The sequence below is a fragment of the Myxocyprinus asiaticus genome, chromosome 46, assembly GCF_019703515.2.
Source record: "Myxocyprinus asiaticus isolate MX2 ecotype Aquarium Trade chromosome 46, UBuf_Myxa_2, whole genome shotgun sequence".
NCBI lineage: Eukaryota > Metazoa > Chordata > Actinopteri > Cypriniformes > Catostomidae > Myxocyprinus > Myxocyprinus asiaticus.
Genome location: NC_059389.1, coordinates 7,411,428 through 7,430,380, shown reverse-complemented (window position 1 = coordinate 7,430,380; position 18,953 = coordinate 7,411,428). Strand labels below are relative to the sequence as shown.

General features: G+C 41.7%; 1 protein-coding gene across 3 annotated transcripts in view; it reads left to right on the top strand.

Moving 5' to 3' along the window:
- Positions 1–18,357, top strand: part of LOC127435898 (furin-like) — a 149,324-nt gene extending 130,967 nt beyond the window's left edge. For all 3 annotated transcript variants that reach the window (XM_051689689.1, XM_051689690.1, XM_051689691.1), the window contains exons 11-16: positions 176–279; positions 412–529; positions 933–1,112; positions 3,014–3,138; positions 3,238–3,366; positions 14,213–18,357. In XM_051689689.1, the coding sequence (XP_051545649.1) occupies positions 176–279; positions 412–529; positions 933–1,112; positions 3,014–3,138; positions 3,238–3,366; positions 14,213–14,877 (1,321 nt within the window). In that variant the 3' untranslated portion in view covers positions 14,878–18,357. The remainder of the gene's footprint in view (positions 1–175; positions 280–411; positions 530–932; positions 1,113–3,013; positions 3,139–3,237; positions 3,367–14,212) is intronic.
- Positions 18,358–18,953: the final 596 nt, after the last annotated feature.

The window sequence follows — 18,953 nt, the reverse complement described above, 5'->3', positions numbered from 1 at the left end:
TTGGGTAAAAGAAAAGCTTTAATGATGTGTCTTTCAAGAAGACATCCTGTCATATCTGAGAGCATAATTATGTGTGAATTTTCATTTGAATATGAAAATAAATGTGTGGCCCTGCTGCTGTGTAATATTCATATCACTTTGCATATTTTTGTATTTTTTGTATAACAATTTGCAGCATGAACCTGACCTGGAGAGATATGCAGCATCTTGTGGTAAGAACCTCACGTCCCGCCCACCTAATAACTAATGACTGGAGGACCAATGGGGTGGGGCGATTAGGTAAATGACAGTTCATATAACCAATTGGGAACTGAGATCTTTAGAACTGCATTCATTTGTTCAGTGGACGTGTCTGACCTCATTACATTTTCCTTTTCTCTTTTTCTCTCTCTCTCTCTCTGTCTGTGGCAGTGAGCCATTCTTACGGCTACGGTCTGCTGGATGCCAGTACCATGGTCGCATTGGCCCAGAACTGGACCAATGTGGGGCCGCAGCACAAATGTGTCATTAATATGCTGACCGAGCCAAGGTAAGGATGGTCGAACACCTCATGCAGCACAGGCAATACGTTAATACATCAGGTAGCTAATGCAAATTAATGCCAGCTACCTGAGGAGCTATCTAGCGAATCAGTTAATTTGAATATGCTTAAAGGGATAGTTCACTCAAAAAAGAAAATTCTGTCATCATTTACTTACGCTCATGTTGTTCCAAACCACTACAACTTTAGTGGAACACAAAAGGAGATGTTTGGCAGAATGACAGCCTCAGAGACCATTCACTTTCATTGAATAGAAAAAAGATGCAATGAAAGTAAACAATGCAATTGGATTTGAAACAACATGAGGGTGATTAAATGATGACAGAATTTTCATTTTTGGGTAAACTATTTCTTTAACTGGTAGCATCTTGTGATTCTTCCTTCTTTAAAGGGACATCAGAAGCCACCTGATCTTCAGCAGATCTGTTGAGGCCTGCTCTGGGGAGCCAGACTTTGTGAGCTCTTTGGAACATGTGCAAGCCAGACTGACCCTCTCCTATAACCACAGAGGAAACCTGGCTATTCACCTCATCAGTCCTCTGGGAACTCGTTCCATGCTGCTGGCCCCACGGTAAACACACACACGGCCATCATCTAATCAGCCCCTTGGTAAAATCTTTCCAGGTTGCCTGCTCCCCAGCAAATATGCATTCACATGCAATCAGTATATACATGTACTGTACATACATGTACATACACACACTCTAAATCAGCTCATCAGCTATCAGCAAGCAACCTTGAAAAAAATATTCAAAACACACATTCATTCCACCACATACAAACACAGTTCACTAAATTATCTCTATTAGAATATTAAAGACATGTTTTATAAAATATAATCAAATGTAATTGTAAATACACACAAAATCATATTTGTTTTATAAACACACAATCAGGGCTTGACATTAACTTTTTGGCTCACCAGCCACTGTGGCTAGTGGTGTTCCAAAGTCATTAGGCACTCATCATTTTCACAAGCTAAAATTCACCGCCCCACAAAAATTGATAAAGGTAACTGGAGACTGCATGCATTTTTTGGACATTTTATTTGAACAATAATGATATGAGTTTAGCAGGAAACAGGCCTAATAATTTAAGTAATCTCTTGGAATATGTGAAAGCATACATGACCACACCCAACAGGAGTAGGATAGAACAGGAGGGAAACTTTGCCAATAATTTGTCCATAATTCATGGCAGTCCAGACGTTATATCCCTTCATTCAAAATTGTACAGGACTTGCCCTTATGAAAGTTTACCATTGTTCTTCCATAGTTTAACAGTGGCATTTGTAATAATAAAGCCATAACCACAGGTAGGACCATTTATGGCTCCTAATTACTGTGGTTAAGTCAATCTAGATAGTCTTTCTAAAAAATAAACCATAGTATGTGTTATGAAAAAACAAATAGCCTAAACACATTTAGAAACTTTAACTACAATGTTTACTGTTGTAATAAAATTTATGTATAATAGATTCACCCTAGATTTAATATGAATCTATAACATTTCTGTCATAATACCAGTTAGTGTTATTACAGTAAAAAAAAAAATTAATAACATTTAGTAAGAGTTATGGTATGTACATTTTAAAGTCTTATGTTGGTGCATGCCACAGTGTAGCCATTTGAGATGTTTTATTTCCTTCAAAGCGTTGTAATGTATAACAATCTGTGTAAAATTTAGAATGGGTTGCATAAGTTTTGTGATCTGCGCCGTAATACCGAGGGAAGCCCAGTTGAATCTAGCATGTGATCCGCTCTGCGCTATCCTATCTTTGGAGCGTGCATAATGATAATGCGTGAGGCCTGGATGATGCGTGCACTCCAGAGATAGGATAGCACAGAGCAGTTCACTCGCACAAATGGGTCTGTGATTGCTCGCGCCATACTCACGTGAAAACCAGGCTTTAATCGCGCCTCGCAAAAACACGCATATGTTTCAGACAAGAAGAATATTTAGTGCTTATAAAGCACTGAACGCAAGATGTATATTTTGAATTTCATTTGCTTCGTCGGCTCGACATTCACAGAATTTTCAATGCAGGAAAAATCCTAAAAAAAAAACGTCACCCACCAAAATGGCTAATAAGAGTGGCTGAGTTATTCCGCCATTGCCGATGCACACAATCTTTTTTTAAGCTTTTGCTGCTCCAACAGACACACACTCACATAAACAACATGGTAAAAAGTATGTGGAAATCTTCTAATACTATAGTGACATTCTAGAGAATTGTGTGCTTTTATAACCTTGTTGCAACAAACGGTTTGGGGAGGGCCCTTTCTGTTGTTGCATGCCAGGCCTCACTGCTGCTCTTGTGTCTGAATTGGAGCAAATCCCTGCAGCCATGCTCCAACATCTAGTAGTGAAATTAAATATTATAACAAGCACATACGGGTGTGACATTTGGGGGTCCACATTGTTTTGGACATGTAGTCTAGCTAACAAGATCTCTCTTCTGTTAATCATTAGGCCTCAGGACAACTCTGCTGAAGGCTTCAATGACTGGGCGTTCATGACCACCCACTCTTGGGACGAGGACCCCCAGGGTGAATGGACCTTGGAGATCGAGAATGTGGCTGGTTTTAATGACTATGGTAGCAGCTATTCCAGAAAGTTTTGTTTCTAGAAACCACTGTTGTTCGAAAAATCTGTTTCTGGGGATGTTTTTTTAAAGCTAAACATCTTTTACACAGGCGTTCTCTCTCAGTTTACCCTCATCCTGTACGGTACCGGTTCCAGTGCAGCAGATCTGTCCATTTCCGACTACACTCGACCCTCAAACAACAGCTGCAAAACCTTTGACACTCAGCAGATCTGCATCGGTAAGCTATACACACTTCCTGAAACAAAAGTATATGCCAATATACATACACAATCCTTAAAGGAATACTTCACACGAGTCACGTGACACCATGCGAGGATCGGATGTGTGAACGGCAAGCTCTGTGCACTTTGCTAGTTTTAATACCTTTTATGACATAAACCGGTGAGATTCGTACATTCTGTTCCATAACTGTTATAGGAGGACAATATGTCAAAGAATTCAAAATCCTCGGGCTCTGGAGACATTAAAAGACAATTACATGCTCAAGCTGACACCCCTGAGCAGGCTGCGGGCCTGGGTGTCGATTTGGACGGAGAGATGTGGGAAATGCGGCGAGAGATGCTGAACATGTCGGCAATGCTGACGAAGGTCGTTGCTGACTTTGAAGATCTTGCTGTGATACGTCGATCGATCCCTGCCAAGGAGGCGAAGTTTACTGATGTGCTCACAAGAGTGGGGGATGTCGAGAAACATATCTATTATCTTGAGTCATCGGAGAGGGAATTATCTCTCCGAACAATTCTGGCTAAATTTCTGAGATCATCCGATAAATATCTTGTGTTACGCGAGGCGAGGAGTAAAGGAAGGCTTTCTTGGAAGAACTACAGCATTTTCTTGTTCCCAGACTTTGCGAACTCGACAAGAGAGAAACTTGATCAATTCAAGGAATGCAAGAAACTTTTACATCAATGGAAGGTTGCTTTTGTACTGATATTCCTGGCCAAATTGAGAATAGATGCTAAGGATGGCCGTAAAACATTCACATGCTCACAGCAAGCAATGTCCTTCATAAAGTCAATGGAGTAAGTCATCTTGTCTTACTCATGTTGCAGCCGAGTGGACCGGCTCACATTCGCTTGACTTTGAAGATTCTGCACACTCTTTTTGTGCTGGTTCCACCTAGCGGCTGAAGTTTATTTTGTAGAATAACACACCTTCAGGACAGTTTTATGGATGAAGCTACACGTTCTTTGTGTTTATTCTGCCTATTGGCTGGAGTTTGTTTTATAGATTATCTTTTGCTGTGTAATTCTGTCTCACAAAATGTGTATAGAAACAACAGACTTGAGCAATCCAACAGCAAGGTTGTCGCAGGGCTCTCGTAGGCGTGCATGGACAGTTTGAGTTTGGAGGTATTCGCGGGGTTAATGCGCACTTTTTATTTTTTCATTGTTTTTTTTTTTTTTTTGTTCTAGGAGATTTTCGGGTTTGATTGTTGCACTAATGTTGGAATGTGGTCTTTATAATCTTGTTTTTGACACAATCTATTTTTCCTCATATGTCAAAATGTCAAATGTTAATATGAGTGGATTGTCTCTCTCCACATGGAATGTGATGGGTTGGGACACCCCATAAAAAGAAGGAAGGTTATTTCTCTTCTTAAGCATAAGGAATATGATATAGTGTTTCTTCAAGAAACGCACCTTTCTCTGCAGGAAGCTGAAAAATTTGGAAAGATATGGGGTGGCCATTTTTGTTTTATAGTGTTGACTCGAGTAAGAGCAGGGGAGTCATTTCACTGATAAGTAAACATCTACATCTACATCAAATGTCTCAAACAGAGTAAAGATTAATTAGGAAGAGTCATTATTGTTTTAGCTGAAATTCAGGGACAAAGTCTTATTTTGGCAAATATATATACACCTAACGTTGATGATCAGGGCTTTTTTATAGATCTTGAAGGGATGTTGCAAGCCGCTGGCACCCCTCATGATATAATATTGGGAGGAGACTTTAATCTTTTGATGGTCTCAGTCCTTGATCATACTGAAGCAAAAGTGTGCAAGCCCCCTTGAGCAAAATTGACACTTCACAGGATGTGTAAAAATCTTGGTCTTACAGATATTTGGAGATGTTTGAACCCATCTGGTAGGGACTATATATATATTTTTCATCAGTCCATAATGTTTACTCTGGAATAGATTTTTTTATATACATCTAAGTCCCTCATTTCATCTGTCGTTGATTGCTCAATTGTAAACATTTAAGTCTCAGATCACACCCTGGTTTGTTTAGAGGTGTTGCCACATATGAAGAAAAGGAAATCATGTAGTTGGTGCTTTAATGTATCCCTCTTGCAAAATCCTGAATTCCAACAAATGCTAAAGGCTGAAATCAATGTCTACGTAAATGGAGACCAAGTGGTCCTCAGTATCCTCTGTGGGCATGGCTTGGGAGGCACTTAAGGCGGTTCTAAGGGGCCGGATTATACAGTATGCCGCATTCACCAAAAAATCCAAAGCACAAGAACTCGTGGATTTGGAAGGGAATATTAAAAGTGCCGAGGCAGAGCTGAAATGCTGAATGTCGTCTAATGGCCTCAGAGAATTGACCCGATTGAAATACAGATATAATACTATTTTGTCATGGAAGGTGGAGTTTTGGCTATTCAGGGCAAGACAGTCATCCTTTGAGTCAGGGACAAAGCAATGAAGCTTTTGGCTAGATATATAAAACAGGGAGTCTTTTTCTACCATTCCCTCAGTGAAATCTGCTAGTGGTGAAATATTTACCTCGGCCACTGATATTAATAATGCTTTTAAAGAATTCTGTCTTGATCTTTATAGTTCCACATCTTCGTTTACTGAAGAGGATATTAGAAACTTTGTGGAACCATTAGAACTTCCTAAACTGAGCAAAAAAATTCACTTGATTCTTAGATAACCTTGGAGGAGTTTGGTGAGGAAATTAAGGCCTTGCCTACAGGCAAGGCTCCGGGGCCAGGCAGCTTTGCCTCTGAATTTTTTTGATCTTATGCTACAGATTTGGCTTCACTCTTGCTAGAAGTTTATACGGAATCATTAAAGAATGGAAAGCTTCCGCCAACCATGACACAAGCCCGGATCTGTCTGATTCTTAAAAAGGACAAAGATCCAAGTGAGTGTTAGAGTTACCGTTCAATTTCCCTCATCCAGGTAGACGTTAAAGTATTGTCAAACATTTTGGCTAACCGATTAAGTAAAGTTATGACATCTCTTATACATATACAGTACTGTGCAAAAGTCTTAGGCACATAAGATGCTTCACAAAAACATTTGTCTTAAGATGATTATTTATATTTTCAGCTTTAGTGTGTCAATAGGAAATATACATTTTAGACTCCCAAACATTTATTTTGCAAATAGAATTTAATAGAATAGAAGAACAGGGAGCCCTGCAACAGACGGCATGGTCCCCACAGAGCCCCCCACTGAATATTGAGTCAGTCTGGGATTACAAGAAGAGACAGAAGCATTTGAGACAGCTGAAATAAATAGAAGAACTTTGGCAAATTCTCCAAGAAGCTTGGAACATCCTATCTTCCAACAACCAAGAAAAACTGTATCCAGGTGTACCTAGGAGAATTGGTGCTGTTTTGAAGGTAAAGGTGGTCACACCAAATATTGATTTAGCTTTTTTTATATTTACTGGACTTTGTATGACGTTAATTGATAAATGAAAACTATTTATGGCATTATTTTTGAAGACGTCCTCACTATGCAACATTTTTCCCAAGTGCCTAAACCTTTTGCACAGTGCTATAGATCAGGTGGGGTTTATTCGGGGCCGTAGCTCTTCTGATAACATTAGGCAGAGGACCAGCATGCAATTCGGAGCCTCCTCAGCCAGGAGAGAACCCCGGCCACGTCCCCGGACAGCCACAGCCCCCTGCCCCCACCCACGCTCTTGAAGATGGGGGCGGATGATGACCTGGAAGCCTTCCTCGATTTATTCGAGCGCACCGCTGAGATCTGGAGCTGGCCGCGTGATCAGTGGGCGGCCAGGCTCCTCCCGTTGCTGTCCGGGGAAGCCCAGCTTGCTGCTCAACAACTACCGGCGGCTAATCTCCTGGCCTATGAAGACCTCAAAAAGTCCATCTTGCAGCGGGTTGGCCGCAGTCCAGAGCAGTACCGCCAGCTCTTCAGACCATGAAGCTGGAGAAGAGCGGCCGCCCATTTGCCTTCACCCAGCAGCTCCGAGACGCCTGTTGGAAATGGCTGCTGGCGGGGGATCGCGACTTCGCAGGATTTGTCAACCAGGTGGTGCTGGAGCAGCTAATCCATCGACTGCCAAGAGGAATGGCAGAGTGGGTCCAGTGCCACCGCCTGGCATCGCTGGAGGAAGCAGCCCTCCCACTCTCTCTCTCCCTTTCCCCTGTGTTTTCCCCACTCTCTTCCCCCTCCCCTCTTCACTCTCACTCTGCTCTCTCCCTAGAGCCCGTTCCTGCCCCACAGAGGCGAGGAGTCCCACCACGAAGCCCGTTCCCCACACGCAGGGTTTTGCATCACCCTCAGCCTCAACAGTGCCCCGCCGCTCTCCCCCTCAGGTGGAAGTGTCCACCGATGCGGGTGTGGGCATGGAACCTGGGCCAGTCTACTGGAGTTGCGGGGATCCGGGACACTTCCGGGATCAGTGCCCTGTGATGGGAATGGTGGTCCAGATCCCCGACATTCCGCAGGCTGCCCCCGATCGGGCCGGAGCATACCGGATACCGGTAAGTGTCAAGGGGGGTACTCACCAAGCATTGGTGGACACGGGTTGTAATCAAACCACTATCCACCAACGCATGGTTCAACACGAGGCTTTGGGCACAGCTAAAACGGTAAGGGTGAAGTGTGTGCAATATTCACAACTACCCTGTGGTGACCCTTATGATTAAATTCCGGGGAACAAAACATAGAGTGGAGGCCACAGATAGTTCCCGCCTCAACCATCCGCTGATTTTGGGGACTAATTGGCCTGAATTTAGAAATCTATTACAGGGAATATGCGTGGATGGGTCCTGCACAAAAGCGGTGAGATGTGAAGATGTGAAGCCGGGGCCCTCTTTATCTGCTCCACGTGAGAATGACGTGAGGGGGGAGAGGCTACAGCCCCTCCCATCCTCAGGGGATTTCCCGAAGGAGATTTTCCTTTGGAGCAGTCGCGAGACGAAACCCTCAAGCATGCATTTGACCAGGTGAGAGTGATCGATGGTCAACAACTCCAGCCGAATGTCACACTTTCATATCCGTATTTCGCAATTATAAATGAGCGGTTGTATAGAGTGATGCAGGATGCTCAAACAAAGGAAGATACAACCCAGCTCTTAATACCACGGAGCCGTCGGGAAATGGTGTTCCAGGTGGCTCATTATAATCCCATGGCGGGTCATCTAGGGGAAAGGAAAACACTGAACCGCCTAATATCCCATTTCTATTGGCCGGGAATTGGCGGCGATGTCTGCAGGTGGTGTGCGGCATGCCGCGAATGTCAGCTGGTGAATCCACCGGCCACCCCAAAAGCACCATTGTGCACCCTTCCGCTGATCGAGGTCCCCTTCGAGAGAATTGGAATGGACCTCGTCGGGCCATTAGAGTGGTCAGCACGCGGAAACCGCTTTGTACTGGTCCTAGTGGACTATGCAACGCGATATCCGGAAGCGGTGCATCTACGCAACATCTCAGCACACAGTGTAGCGGAGGCACTCTTCAAAATAATCTCCCGGGTGGGGATTCCGAAAGAAATCCTCACCGATCAGGGCACAACCTTTATGTCACGGACACTACGCGAGCTTTACGAATTATTGGGCATTAAATCAATCTGCACCAGCGTTTACCATCCACAAACAGATGGCCTGGTGAAGCCATTTAATAAAACCCTTAAAAATATGATTTGTAAGTTTGTGCACGAGGATGCTAGAAATTGGGACAAATGGCTCGATCCCCCGTTATTTGCAGTACGAGAGGTCCTGCAAGCCTCCACGGGGTTTTCACCATTCGAGCTGCTGTATGGGCGGCGCCCTCGCAGCATGCTTGATGTCATACATGAAGCTTGGGAGGAGGGACCTTCAAGTAAAAACGAAATTCAATACGTTCTTGATCTTAGAGAAAAACTCCACACTTTGGGGCAATTAACACAGGAGAATTTGCTCCAAGCTCAAGAACGACAGAGCCGACTGTACGACAGGGGAACCCTGCTGTGGGAATTTGCACCAGGAGATAAGGTACTCGTATTACTCCCCACATTGAGCTCTAAATTACTCGCCAAGTGGCAAGGACCCTTTGAGGTCACATGACGAGTGGGGGATCTCGATTATGAGATAAAGCGAACCGATAGAGAGGGCACACGTCAAATATATCACCTCAACCTCCTGAAATTGTGGAGGGAGGCGGTCCCTGTGATGTTGGCTACGGTAGTTCCGGAGATGGCGGAGCTCGGGCCGGAGGTGAATACTAAACAAAATAATTTTACCCCGGTCATTTGCGGAGACCACCTCTCACCGTGTCAGCTCGCAGAGGTTGCCAAGTTGCAACAGGAGTTTGCAGACGTGTTTTCCCCTCTGCCGGGTTGTACGAACCTCATCCAGCACCACATCGAGACCGAGCCGGGGGTGGTGGTACGGAGCCGTCCCTACTGTTTGCCCGAGCACAAAAAGAAAATTGTCTGGGAAGAATTGGATGCAGTGCTCGATATGAGGGTAATAGAGGAATCCAACAGTGATTGGTCCAGCCCGGTTGTTCTAGTTCCTAAGAGCGACAGACAGAATCTGTACGGTTCTGTGTGGATTACAGAAAAGTCAACGCAGTGTCTAAATTTGACGCATACCCAATGTCTTGAGTTGATGAGTTGCTCGATCAGTTGGGCACTGCTCAATTTTATTCGACACTGGATTAGACAAGTTATTGGCAGATCCCCTTGACACCAATTTCCCGAAATTCAATGCACGGATCACCCGTTGGGATCTGGCTCTTCAGCCGTTTAAGTTCAAGGTGGTCCACAGACCGGGAGCACAGATGGCTGTCGCCGACTTCCTCTCCAGAAATGGGGGGGAGTGGTAGGCAGGCCGGATGCCTCCCCGGCCTGAGTCGGGCAGTGGGGATATGTGGCAGTGGGGGCGTGGTCAAGCGTCCGTCCAGAGAGAGAGAAAGCGGTAAGGGCGCTTGCATCTGAGCTAGATTATGTTTAACACCTGTCTCTAATTCCAGTGAGCATGGGGAGAGTGGTATATAACCAGCCACACCACCAGCAGCAGAGTGAGAGAGTCTGGCACAAGAAAGGCCACAGTGTACCCGAAGCTGAAGCGGTTTAATCTGTTATGTTTGTGAAGCTGATGTGTTGAGGTTATTACGTTCCTGTGAAGCTGATGTGTTTGTTTGACTACCTGCTGTGATTCTGACAAGTTTGTGAACTTGAAAAACCTTGAAGTGGCCAATTAAAAATCTTACCTGTGTCTACTTCCTTCCTGCTGTTGAGTTGTTTCACATACGGGTTCGGGAATACTGTTATTGGGTGGATATAGTTACTTTATAGACACCCGGTAGCGGCGGTACAAACAAATTGATTTATTTTACTCTGGATAGGGGCTGTCTTGCCCTGGAACCATTAGCAGCCATGATAAGAAAGGAGGAGGATTTTCCAGGGGTGATGGCGGGAGGTGTGGTGCATAAGCTTTTGCTTTTCACAGATGATATTTTATTATTTGTCTCCGACAACGCTAGATCTATGCTTTGCCTCCATAGAATTGTTAATTCCTTTTCTAAGTTCTCAGGATACAGAGTTAATTGGTCTAAATCCAAAGCTTTGGCTCTGACAGTGTACTGCCCGGTAACGGCTTTTCATTCGGGCACCATCCAGTGGCCCAAACAGGGCATTAAGTATTTGGGTATTTTATTCCCAGCAAATTTGTGTGATTTAGTTAGTTAATTTTGACCCCTTAATAAAAAAGTTGCTGTGGGCAGGTAGGCTTCATTACATTTATATATGATTGGGAAGGTTAATGTTATTAAAATGAATTGTATTCCAAAATTTAACTACCTGCTACTATCTCTCCCTATAGATGTACCCCTCTCTTATTTCAAGCAATTGATAGCATAGCGAAGTCCTTCATTTGGAATGGTAAACGTCCCAAATTACCTTTCAGTTAGTTGCATAGGCCGATTGACAAAGGTGGGCTAGGCCTACACAAGATTTTGTTTTATTATTATGCATTCGGTCTCAGACATTTGGCTCATTGGTCACTTCCACCTGAGAGAGCCCCTCCCTGGTTTTGTATTGAACAGGAATTTCTTGCCCCTATTTTGCCATTGCAAAGCCTTTCTATCAAACTAACCGGAGAAGTTAAGTGACACCCCGTTATCTCGCATTTGCACTCGGTATGGACAAAAGTATCCAGAGTGTTTAATTCGGACATTTATTTAAATGTAGCCTCAAGCATATGGCTGAACCCAAAATTATGTATTAATAAGTCCCCTTTCTGCTGGACAGAGTGGATTGAGAGGGAGGTTAATACGCTCGGTGACCTATATGAGAGTGGAGTGTTGCGATCCTTTGAAAATATGGTTCAACATTTTGGGATTCCTAGATCTCAGTTCTTTAGGTATTTACAGCTGCGCCACCTGCTCTGTACTATTTTTGGGAATAGCATACACCCCCCTAAAGTGGCAGATACTCTGGGAGTGGTGATTACTGCTTTTGGAAAAGGTCATGAGGCATCAGTGTATTACTCCCTGCTAATACAGAGTCTGGGAGACGGAGCTTCAGCTTCTCTCAAGAGATTATGGGAGAAAGATCTAAAGTTGGTATTGGAGGAGGGAGTGTGGGCTAGGATTCTAAAAAACGTCAAGTCTACATCTAGAGATGCAAGGGTGCGACTTATGCAATTTAAGATTTTAAATTGATTCTATTGGACCCCCTCTAGTTTGTATAGGCTTAGTATGAAAGACACACCCACCTGTTGGCAATGCCAATCTGAAGATGGGGAAAGATCCAAGAATTTTGGTTGAGGGTTCAGAGTTTTATGTGTGACGTATTGGGCACTCAACACTCAAATTCCATTTTGCCCCAGACTCTGTATTCTAGGCGATGGGGCGGTCATTAATATAGGCGATAAATACATAAAAAATTGGGTCCTAGCCAGTGTTATGATCGGCAGACAGATTGTTCTTAGGGGATATAAGGTAGCTGGAGTGCCCTCATTTCAAGAGTGTTGCACAGAGATGTGAAGGGTGGCGGCACTTAAGCAAATGTCACGTAGAAGGCAAGACAACTTAGATTCAGGACAGCTATTTGGCCTTCTTGGAGGGCTCTCGGGGAGGGGCAGTGGAGAGAGAAGTGTAGTTTTAAATGTGTGTGATTTTTATATATATATATATATATATACACACACACACTGAACAAAAATATAAACACAACATGTAAAGTGTTGGCCCCATGTTTCATGAGCTGAAATAAAAGATCCCAGAAATTTTCCATACGCATTGATTAGATTAGATTAGATTAGATTAGGGCCTAATGAATTTATTTCAATTTACTGATTTCCTTAAATGAGCTGTAACTCAGTAAAATCTTTGAAATTGTTGCATGTTGCGTTATATTTTTGTTCAGTATATATTCTTATTTTGATTTTTGTGTGTGTGTGTGTGTGTGTGTATACTCAAGTGTGAACACAGGGATATTTGTTGAGGGTCAGGGTGAGGTTGGGGATTGGGGGGGGGAGGGAATAATGGGGGTTAAATGTTGATTCTGTGAATATATGTTTTGCTTTTCTTTGTCAATTGTGTGAATCAATAAAAAGTGTTAATCAGAAAAAGGAATACTTAACACATAATTAATTATTTCTGTCATAATTTACTCACACTTGTGTTGTTCTAAACTCATATGACTTTCTTTCGTAAACACATGAACGAGCATCTCTCATAGCACTAATTAATGCTCAATGGACCAAAACATAAGTCTTCAGAAAACTTGGAATATGACACATGAGCCACATGGACTTATTTTTAAACTTTAAAGTGAGTCATTATCAACTGCAATTGCATCAAAAAGCAGACTGGAATATTAATTAAAATCTTGCCTTTTAAGTTCCGTATATGTAATAAAGTCTTAAGTGTTTGGAACAACATGAGGGTGACTAAATAATGACATAATTTTCATTTTTGAATGAACTATTCTTTTAATAGGCAAGTTTTTATAAGTGATGGCATTCATGAATGGAAAGAAATATTCACACACACACTGTGAAATCTCTTGACAACACCTCTCTGTCATATGGAAATTCTCTTATATCTCAGTATTAATATTCCCTCTCTTATGAATATTAATATGTTTATTAATATGAAAATGGCAAAACACTGGAGAGTGTGGTGCCAGAGAGATGTTAAATGAGATAAACTGCATTATTAAAGAAGGGGAAAAAGTTTTTAAATGGCCTCTTCTCTTTGATGTGATGTTGTACTTTACTTATAACCTCTAGGAGCCAGTAAACAAACTTTAGTTTGCTCAACGAATGTTAAAGTTTGCCCTATTCAAAGTTACTGTGTGGACAGATGATGATGGATTTCAACATCATAGCCACATATGGCGCCTTCAGTACAATTATATCTGCAGTGCTCAAGGACAAACTAAAAAGTTCTTTCAATAATTTTTCAGGAGGTACTCTCACTGTGTTACTGCTGATACTGCAGTTCTGAATTTTTACCAGGTACTGGGTTCCCATGGTCATGTAAACCGTGGAAATATGAGGAATATACATTTTCTAGTTGTCCTAAGCTTTAAAATATTTCATCATATAAAAATTACTCTTTGTGAGTGCAATCTCTATTAAATGTTTTTTTTTTTTTTTTTTTTTTTAATCTTTTTCACGTAATCAGTAAGTAACGGAAATTAATTGGTGTGTGGAAATCCTGTAGGTAAAACAATTAAAGTACAGTCTGTGTATTTGCCGCTTTCTGAACAAAAATTGAGGGTTAACGTACTTAAAGACAAAATGTTCGAGGTCTTATTGTGCATGATTCATCAATGCTCATTATTGTAATATATATATATATATATATATATTTCTCATAACATCTTTGATTAATCTTTCTTCCGATCTCTGTTTTCAGAATGCAGCACGGGTTTCTCGCTTTTCTTGCAAGGCTGTGTGAAGTCCTGCCCTCCTGGCTTCAGTTCTGGACTGCAAGTCCTGAACTTGTCCTTGGACAACTGGGTGGAGCATTCCACAGTACAGGCCTGCCTGCCTTGCCATCCAGCCTGTGTAACATGCTCTGGGCCTGGGGAGAGCGAATGTATTTCCTGCCCTCCTCACAGCCACCTTGTGGTCACTTCCTGCTTGCATCAGAACCAGGTGCAGCGAAAATCTCCCAACATCCATGTTCTCCAGCACGGGGTCAATGGTGAGGTGGATCCAGGCTCGGAAGGGTCCTTGCGTGAGCCTGGGGTGTCCTCGAAATTGCCGGCGCTGGTGGCGGTGCTGAGTTGTGCCTTCATCTTGGCGACTTTTGCAGCCGTTTTCGTGCTGCTACAGCTGCACTCTGGTGCGGCCAGCACCCCCTTCTGTAGGAGGACCAAACTGCCGGTGACGGGCACAAGCGGAGGGGGGATCCGAGTGGGGTTTAGGTTTGGACTGGGAAGGGGGAAGGTGTCGTATCATGGGATCCCCACTGTGTGGGTGGATGAGGTGGGGGGAATGAACTCGGAATCTGACAGTGAAGAGCTGGAGTGTCACAGCGAAAAGACTGCTTTTATACGGACTCAGAGTGCGCTATAGCGCCCCCTGTAGGGCTTGAGCTTTTTATACATCCGTCTTCCTTGTACAGAACTAATAAGAGTCTGCTCTGCTCAGATTTATAGATTGACAGAGTTTGAGGTCTGTGTGTGAGAGAGAAAAGTCCATATATGAGCTAAATTTGTGCAGTTGCAATTCCATAGTTTGACTCAAATCCGATTAAACACAAGACAGTCTCAGCTGCGCTGACTGATTCCCTTTATTTTCACTTTTATTTGTTATAGTGGTTGGGTCTAATGTCCTGAGATTTAAACCACTAAACAGTATCAATACAACCATGTGGGTGTGTTTGGTTATGTGCGATAGTGCGTAGATGTGCTTGTGCGTGTGCAGGGTTTAATCCTAACATTTATTTTTTAACAAGAAAAAGGGCTTAAATTTGTTCCAGTGATTTTTTTTTTATTAAAATTTTTGGACTGTTTTATGCTCAAAACATTTTTGCAGCAAGTCGATGCACTTCTATAACCATCACTGCACTGTCATTAGATTGCTCATCATTTGTGGGATAAGTCTTTAATCCCTGACAGTAAAGTCAACGTTCATTTCTTTCTGCTTGTCAAAGGCAGCTCTAGGACATTTCCAGTGATTTCAGTGATTTTAACTGTGCATAATTTCAAACTATTGCAACAACAGCAACAGAGAGAAACATACCAGAATGGAATTAGATAACATGCACAAACCTCAGTTTGCTAAGAGCCTCCAGCATGGTAAAAATAAAATACATTTTAAAAAAAGATCGAAATATTGAACTGAAACAGCTTGTAAGATCATCAGACGTATGCCTCATCTGTCAGTAAAGCTAGATAGAGAAACATCTTATTTGATTTTAGGACCTCTCAATCAGAAAAACATGATATTTATCAAGGGGAATGATTTTTTGTTACATGTCATAAGCCCTCACATCCTTAAGAACAGGAATGGCAGAAGCTAAATGTATCACTGACCACAGCCATTATGCAGTTTTAATGTAACTGTTGACTTTTAAAGATTTGTTTGTCTCTTCTCGCTCTGAATTAATCAACATGTTCCCTCACAAATGTCTAAAAGCTGATGTTTTCAGAATTGGTTTTCAATATTACTGTTTCACAATTTCTTTGTCTCAGAGAACATTTTATTGATATTCAGGTCTGATTTTAACACTTAAACTTGCCTTTGCTGGCACAAAGGAGGCCTAAAGAGGACATTTGTCATTTGTTTTCAAAAAGTTCAATGACAAACCTGAGAACTCGGGTGCTGTCATAATCGTGTGACGTTTGAGCTCTACTGAGGTAAAATTGTGCACTACAAATCCCATGATTCAACTGAACTCCATGGCTCTGTTCCAAAAACCTTCTCTCCTGCCTACATAGGCAGCTACCTTCTTGGGCAGCATCCTAACTGAAATAGAACCTCAAAAGTGACTGATTGGGAATGCGCTTCATAGGCAGCAACTCAAGCATATTGCTAAGCTAATGACAAAACTCTAATAAACATAAAGATTACTTAGTACACACAAACCCAGTCCATTTATTAATTAGAGCTACTAGAACTATTTATTAACAACACTTTTTTGGTGTTGAAATATGAAATATACATGCAAGTATACATCAAGTTTAAAAATGGAAGCATACAAGTAATGCTGCCTTAGAATTTGGACAAAATGAAGCCTGGTACTTTCAGACTGTCCGCGCACAGCCTAGTTTTTTTTTTTTAGTACATCGTTGGTACATACGCCTAGCGTTGACTTTGCTAAAGAAGTATCACAAAGAAGTCGTAGTGTTCATGCATCGAAAGTGTCCATATGGGCTTGCAGTCAAAAGAGTACACAATACTTTGAAAGGCTGGACGGGATGCGGAAAAGCATACCCTAGCCTTAAAAAGCAGCATAATTGTTGTTCTTTACCTTTTTGGCAACGCCGGGAGCACGTTGCCCATGATGCCTTTAAATGCTGTCTGGCAGTGCGCCAGATTTTGTAAGAGCTCATGTGTGCCATTTTCAGCAATACCAATATTTGGAAAGACATGAAGAGCGATTCATTTCAAGAGAGCTTTCAACATTGTGTGGCGGTATTTAACGGTTTTATTAAACTGCTGTCAGTACTGCAGTCATTAAATTAATTGCAAACATCTGTAGAGTCTGTTTATTTAATAGCATTTAAAAGTACTTGAAAATCTGTGATGAAATGAGACAGGTCTGTTATGTTTGTTACTAAAGCCAATTTGCAGCAACATACATTGTATGGGTTCCGTCGAATAATTCATGTAGAGTTGCGTACAGTCAGTCTAAATTAATAACCCACATATTATGCGCTTCGCTACTTGAAGTGTGCTGTGGTAGATCATAAATATTTCATGCGTACTTGATATGATGGCCTCGACTTTTCATGTTTCCATGGCGGCGGAGAAAAGCTTACTTTTCCTCACAGCTCCCAGAAGAGGGAGATCTAGTTTATAGAAATGGCACATTTAAACTGCTTTCCATAATTAGTTCAGCTGGGAGGAATGTGATCTCCTATTCAATGCCTGAAGCTTCTGCCTACTTGGCATTATAAGTGAAACTGGGACTGCTACATACATACATACTAATTGAACAATAAGACGGATGGTCCAGCTACTCGTGAAAGAGGTGTCATATTGATTTCTCATCTTCAGTGAGCACTTCTGAGGGAATATTGAAAAATACATTAAGATGGGTGCACAGCTCTCTTGCATTGATTTGCCAACTAATGTATTGAGTGTGTCTTTGACTAATAGTACAAGAATGGGCGCTGTTGTCAGTTCACTTTGTTCACTCTTTTTCTGAGCCTTTTCTCTTTTTTTACTTCCGTGGAACACAATAGAAGTTGAGAAAAATATCCAAGTTTTCATATAATGAATGTATACAGAGCTCAAAAAATGATAAAAAAATTTTTTTTTATAAAATTTAAAAAATAGTCTATATAACTTCTGTGCTACATTCCAAGTTTTCTGAAACCATTCAATAGCTTTTGTGTAAGGAACAAACCAAAATCTACTGTAGGTCAAAGTTTCCCATCCGCAGCAGCTCTCATAACTATTTTGCACAAAAATGTAAACACCTTTACCATCATTCTTACCAGTTCATCCAATGTGTGTGCATGCCTGTTTTAAGTTTTGATGTAAAAAGCAGAGAATAATCAGATGATTTCAAACCTCATGTAAACACGATTTTCTTTTGTTGTCGGATTTTTTGAAGAAGCTGATTTTTGGTAGTTATCAGCGTATTGGTGTTCATGTAAATGCACTCAATGGGCCTCTTTCATGAAACTTTAGTAAATATATGAGTACATTTAGAGTAGGCCTAATTTGTGCGTAAAACTGACCTTCCTGAAAATTTTCCGGCAGATTCACAAACGCTTCGTACTCCCCAGATTTGTTAGTTAAATGTGTGTATGTTAGTGAATTCCAAACATTCGTAAATAGGGGGCAAACAGTTCAAGAAGTCAATAAAAATGTTTTTTTTAACTTGAGTGTAAATAATGTTCAGTCAGTTTGTAGCACATCACCAGCATCATTTGTGAAACTTCTCAGGTAAATCATGATGGTAACAAACATTGATATACTTGCAACTTGAAAAATCTTCAGAGAAATTAATAGAATGCCTGAAGGAGATCTTCGACAGAAACGCTGTAATATATTACAGATTTTCAAACTATATGATAGTGTGCGGGCTTTTTCTATTTATTCCCCATTGTATTTTGTGTTCACACCTGCCCGCAATATGTTTATTTATGGGTTTAACAGCATTAGCATTGACCATATGTTATCAGCTCAACACGTTTTACCGATGCCTATACTAAATTATGAAACCTACATTTTAGAACTCATTTACAAAAAATAAAATAAATAAATAAAAACTGTCTAACCAGTCACGTAACTCAAGGGCATTGAGTTTTTGGAGAAAATCAAACGCAAACTACGTCTTTCCATGAACTTTTCACCCTGTCAAGCACTTCTGCTGGAAAGTTTAGGCTATGGTTTTTAAGGTTAAAAAGGTTTAATTATTAGGGGGGCCTGGGTAGCTCAGTGGTAAAATACACTGGCTACCACCCCTGGAGTTC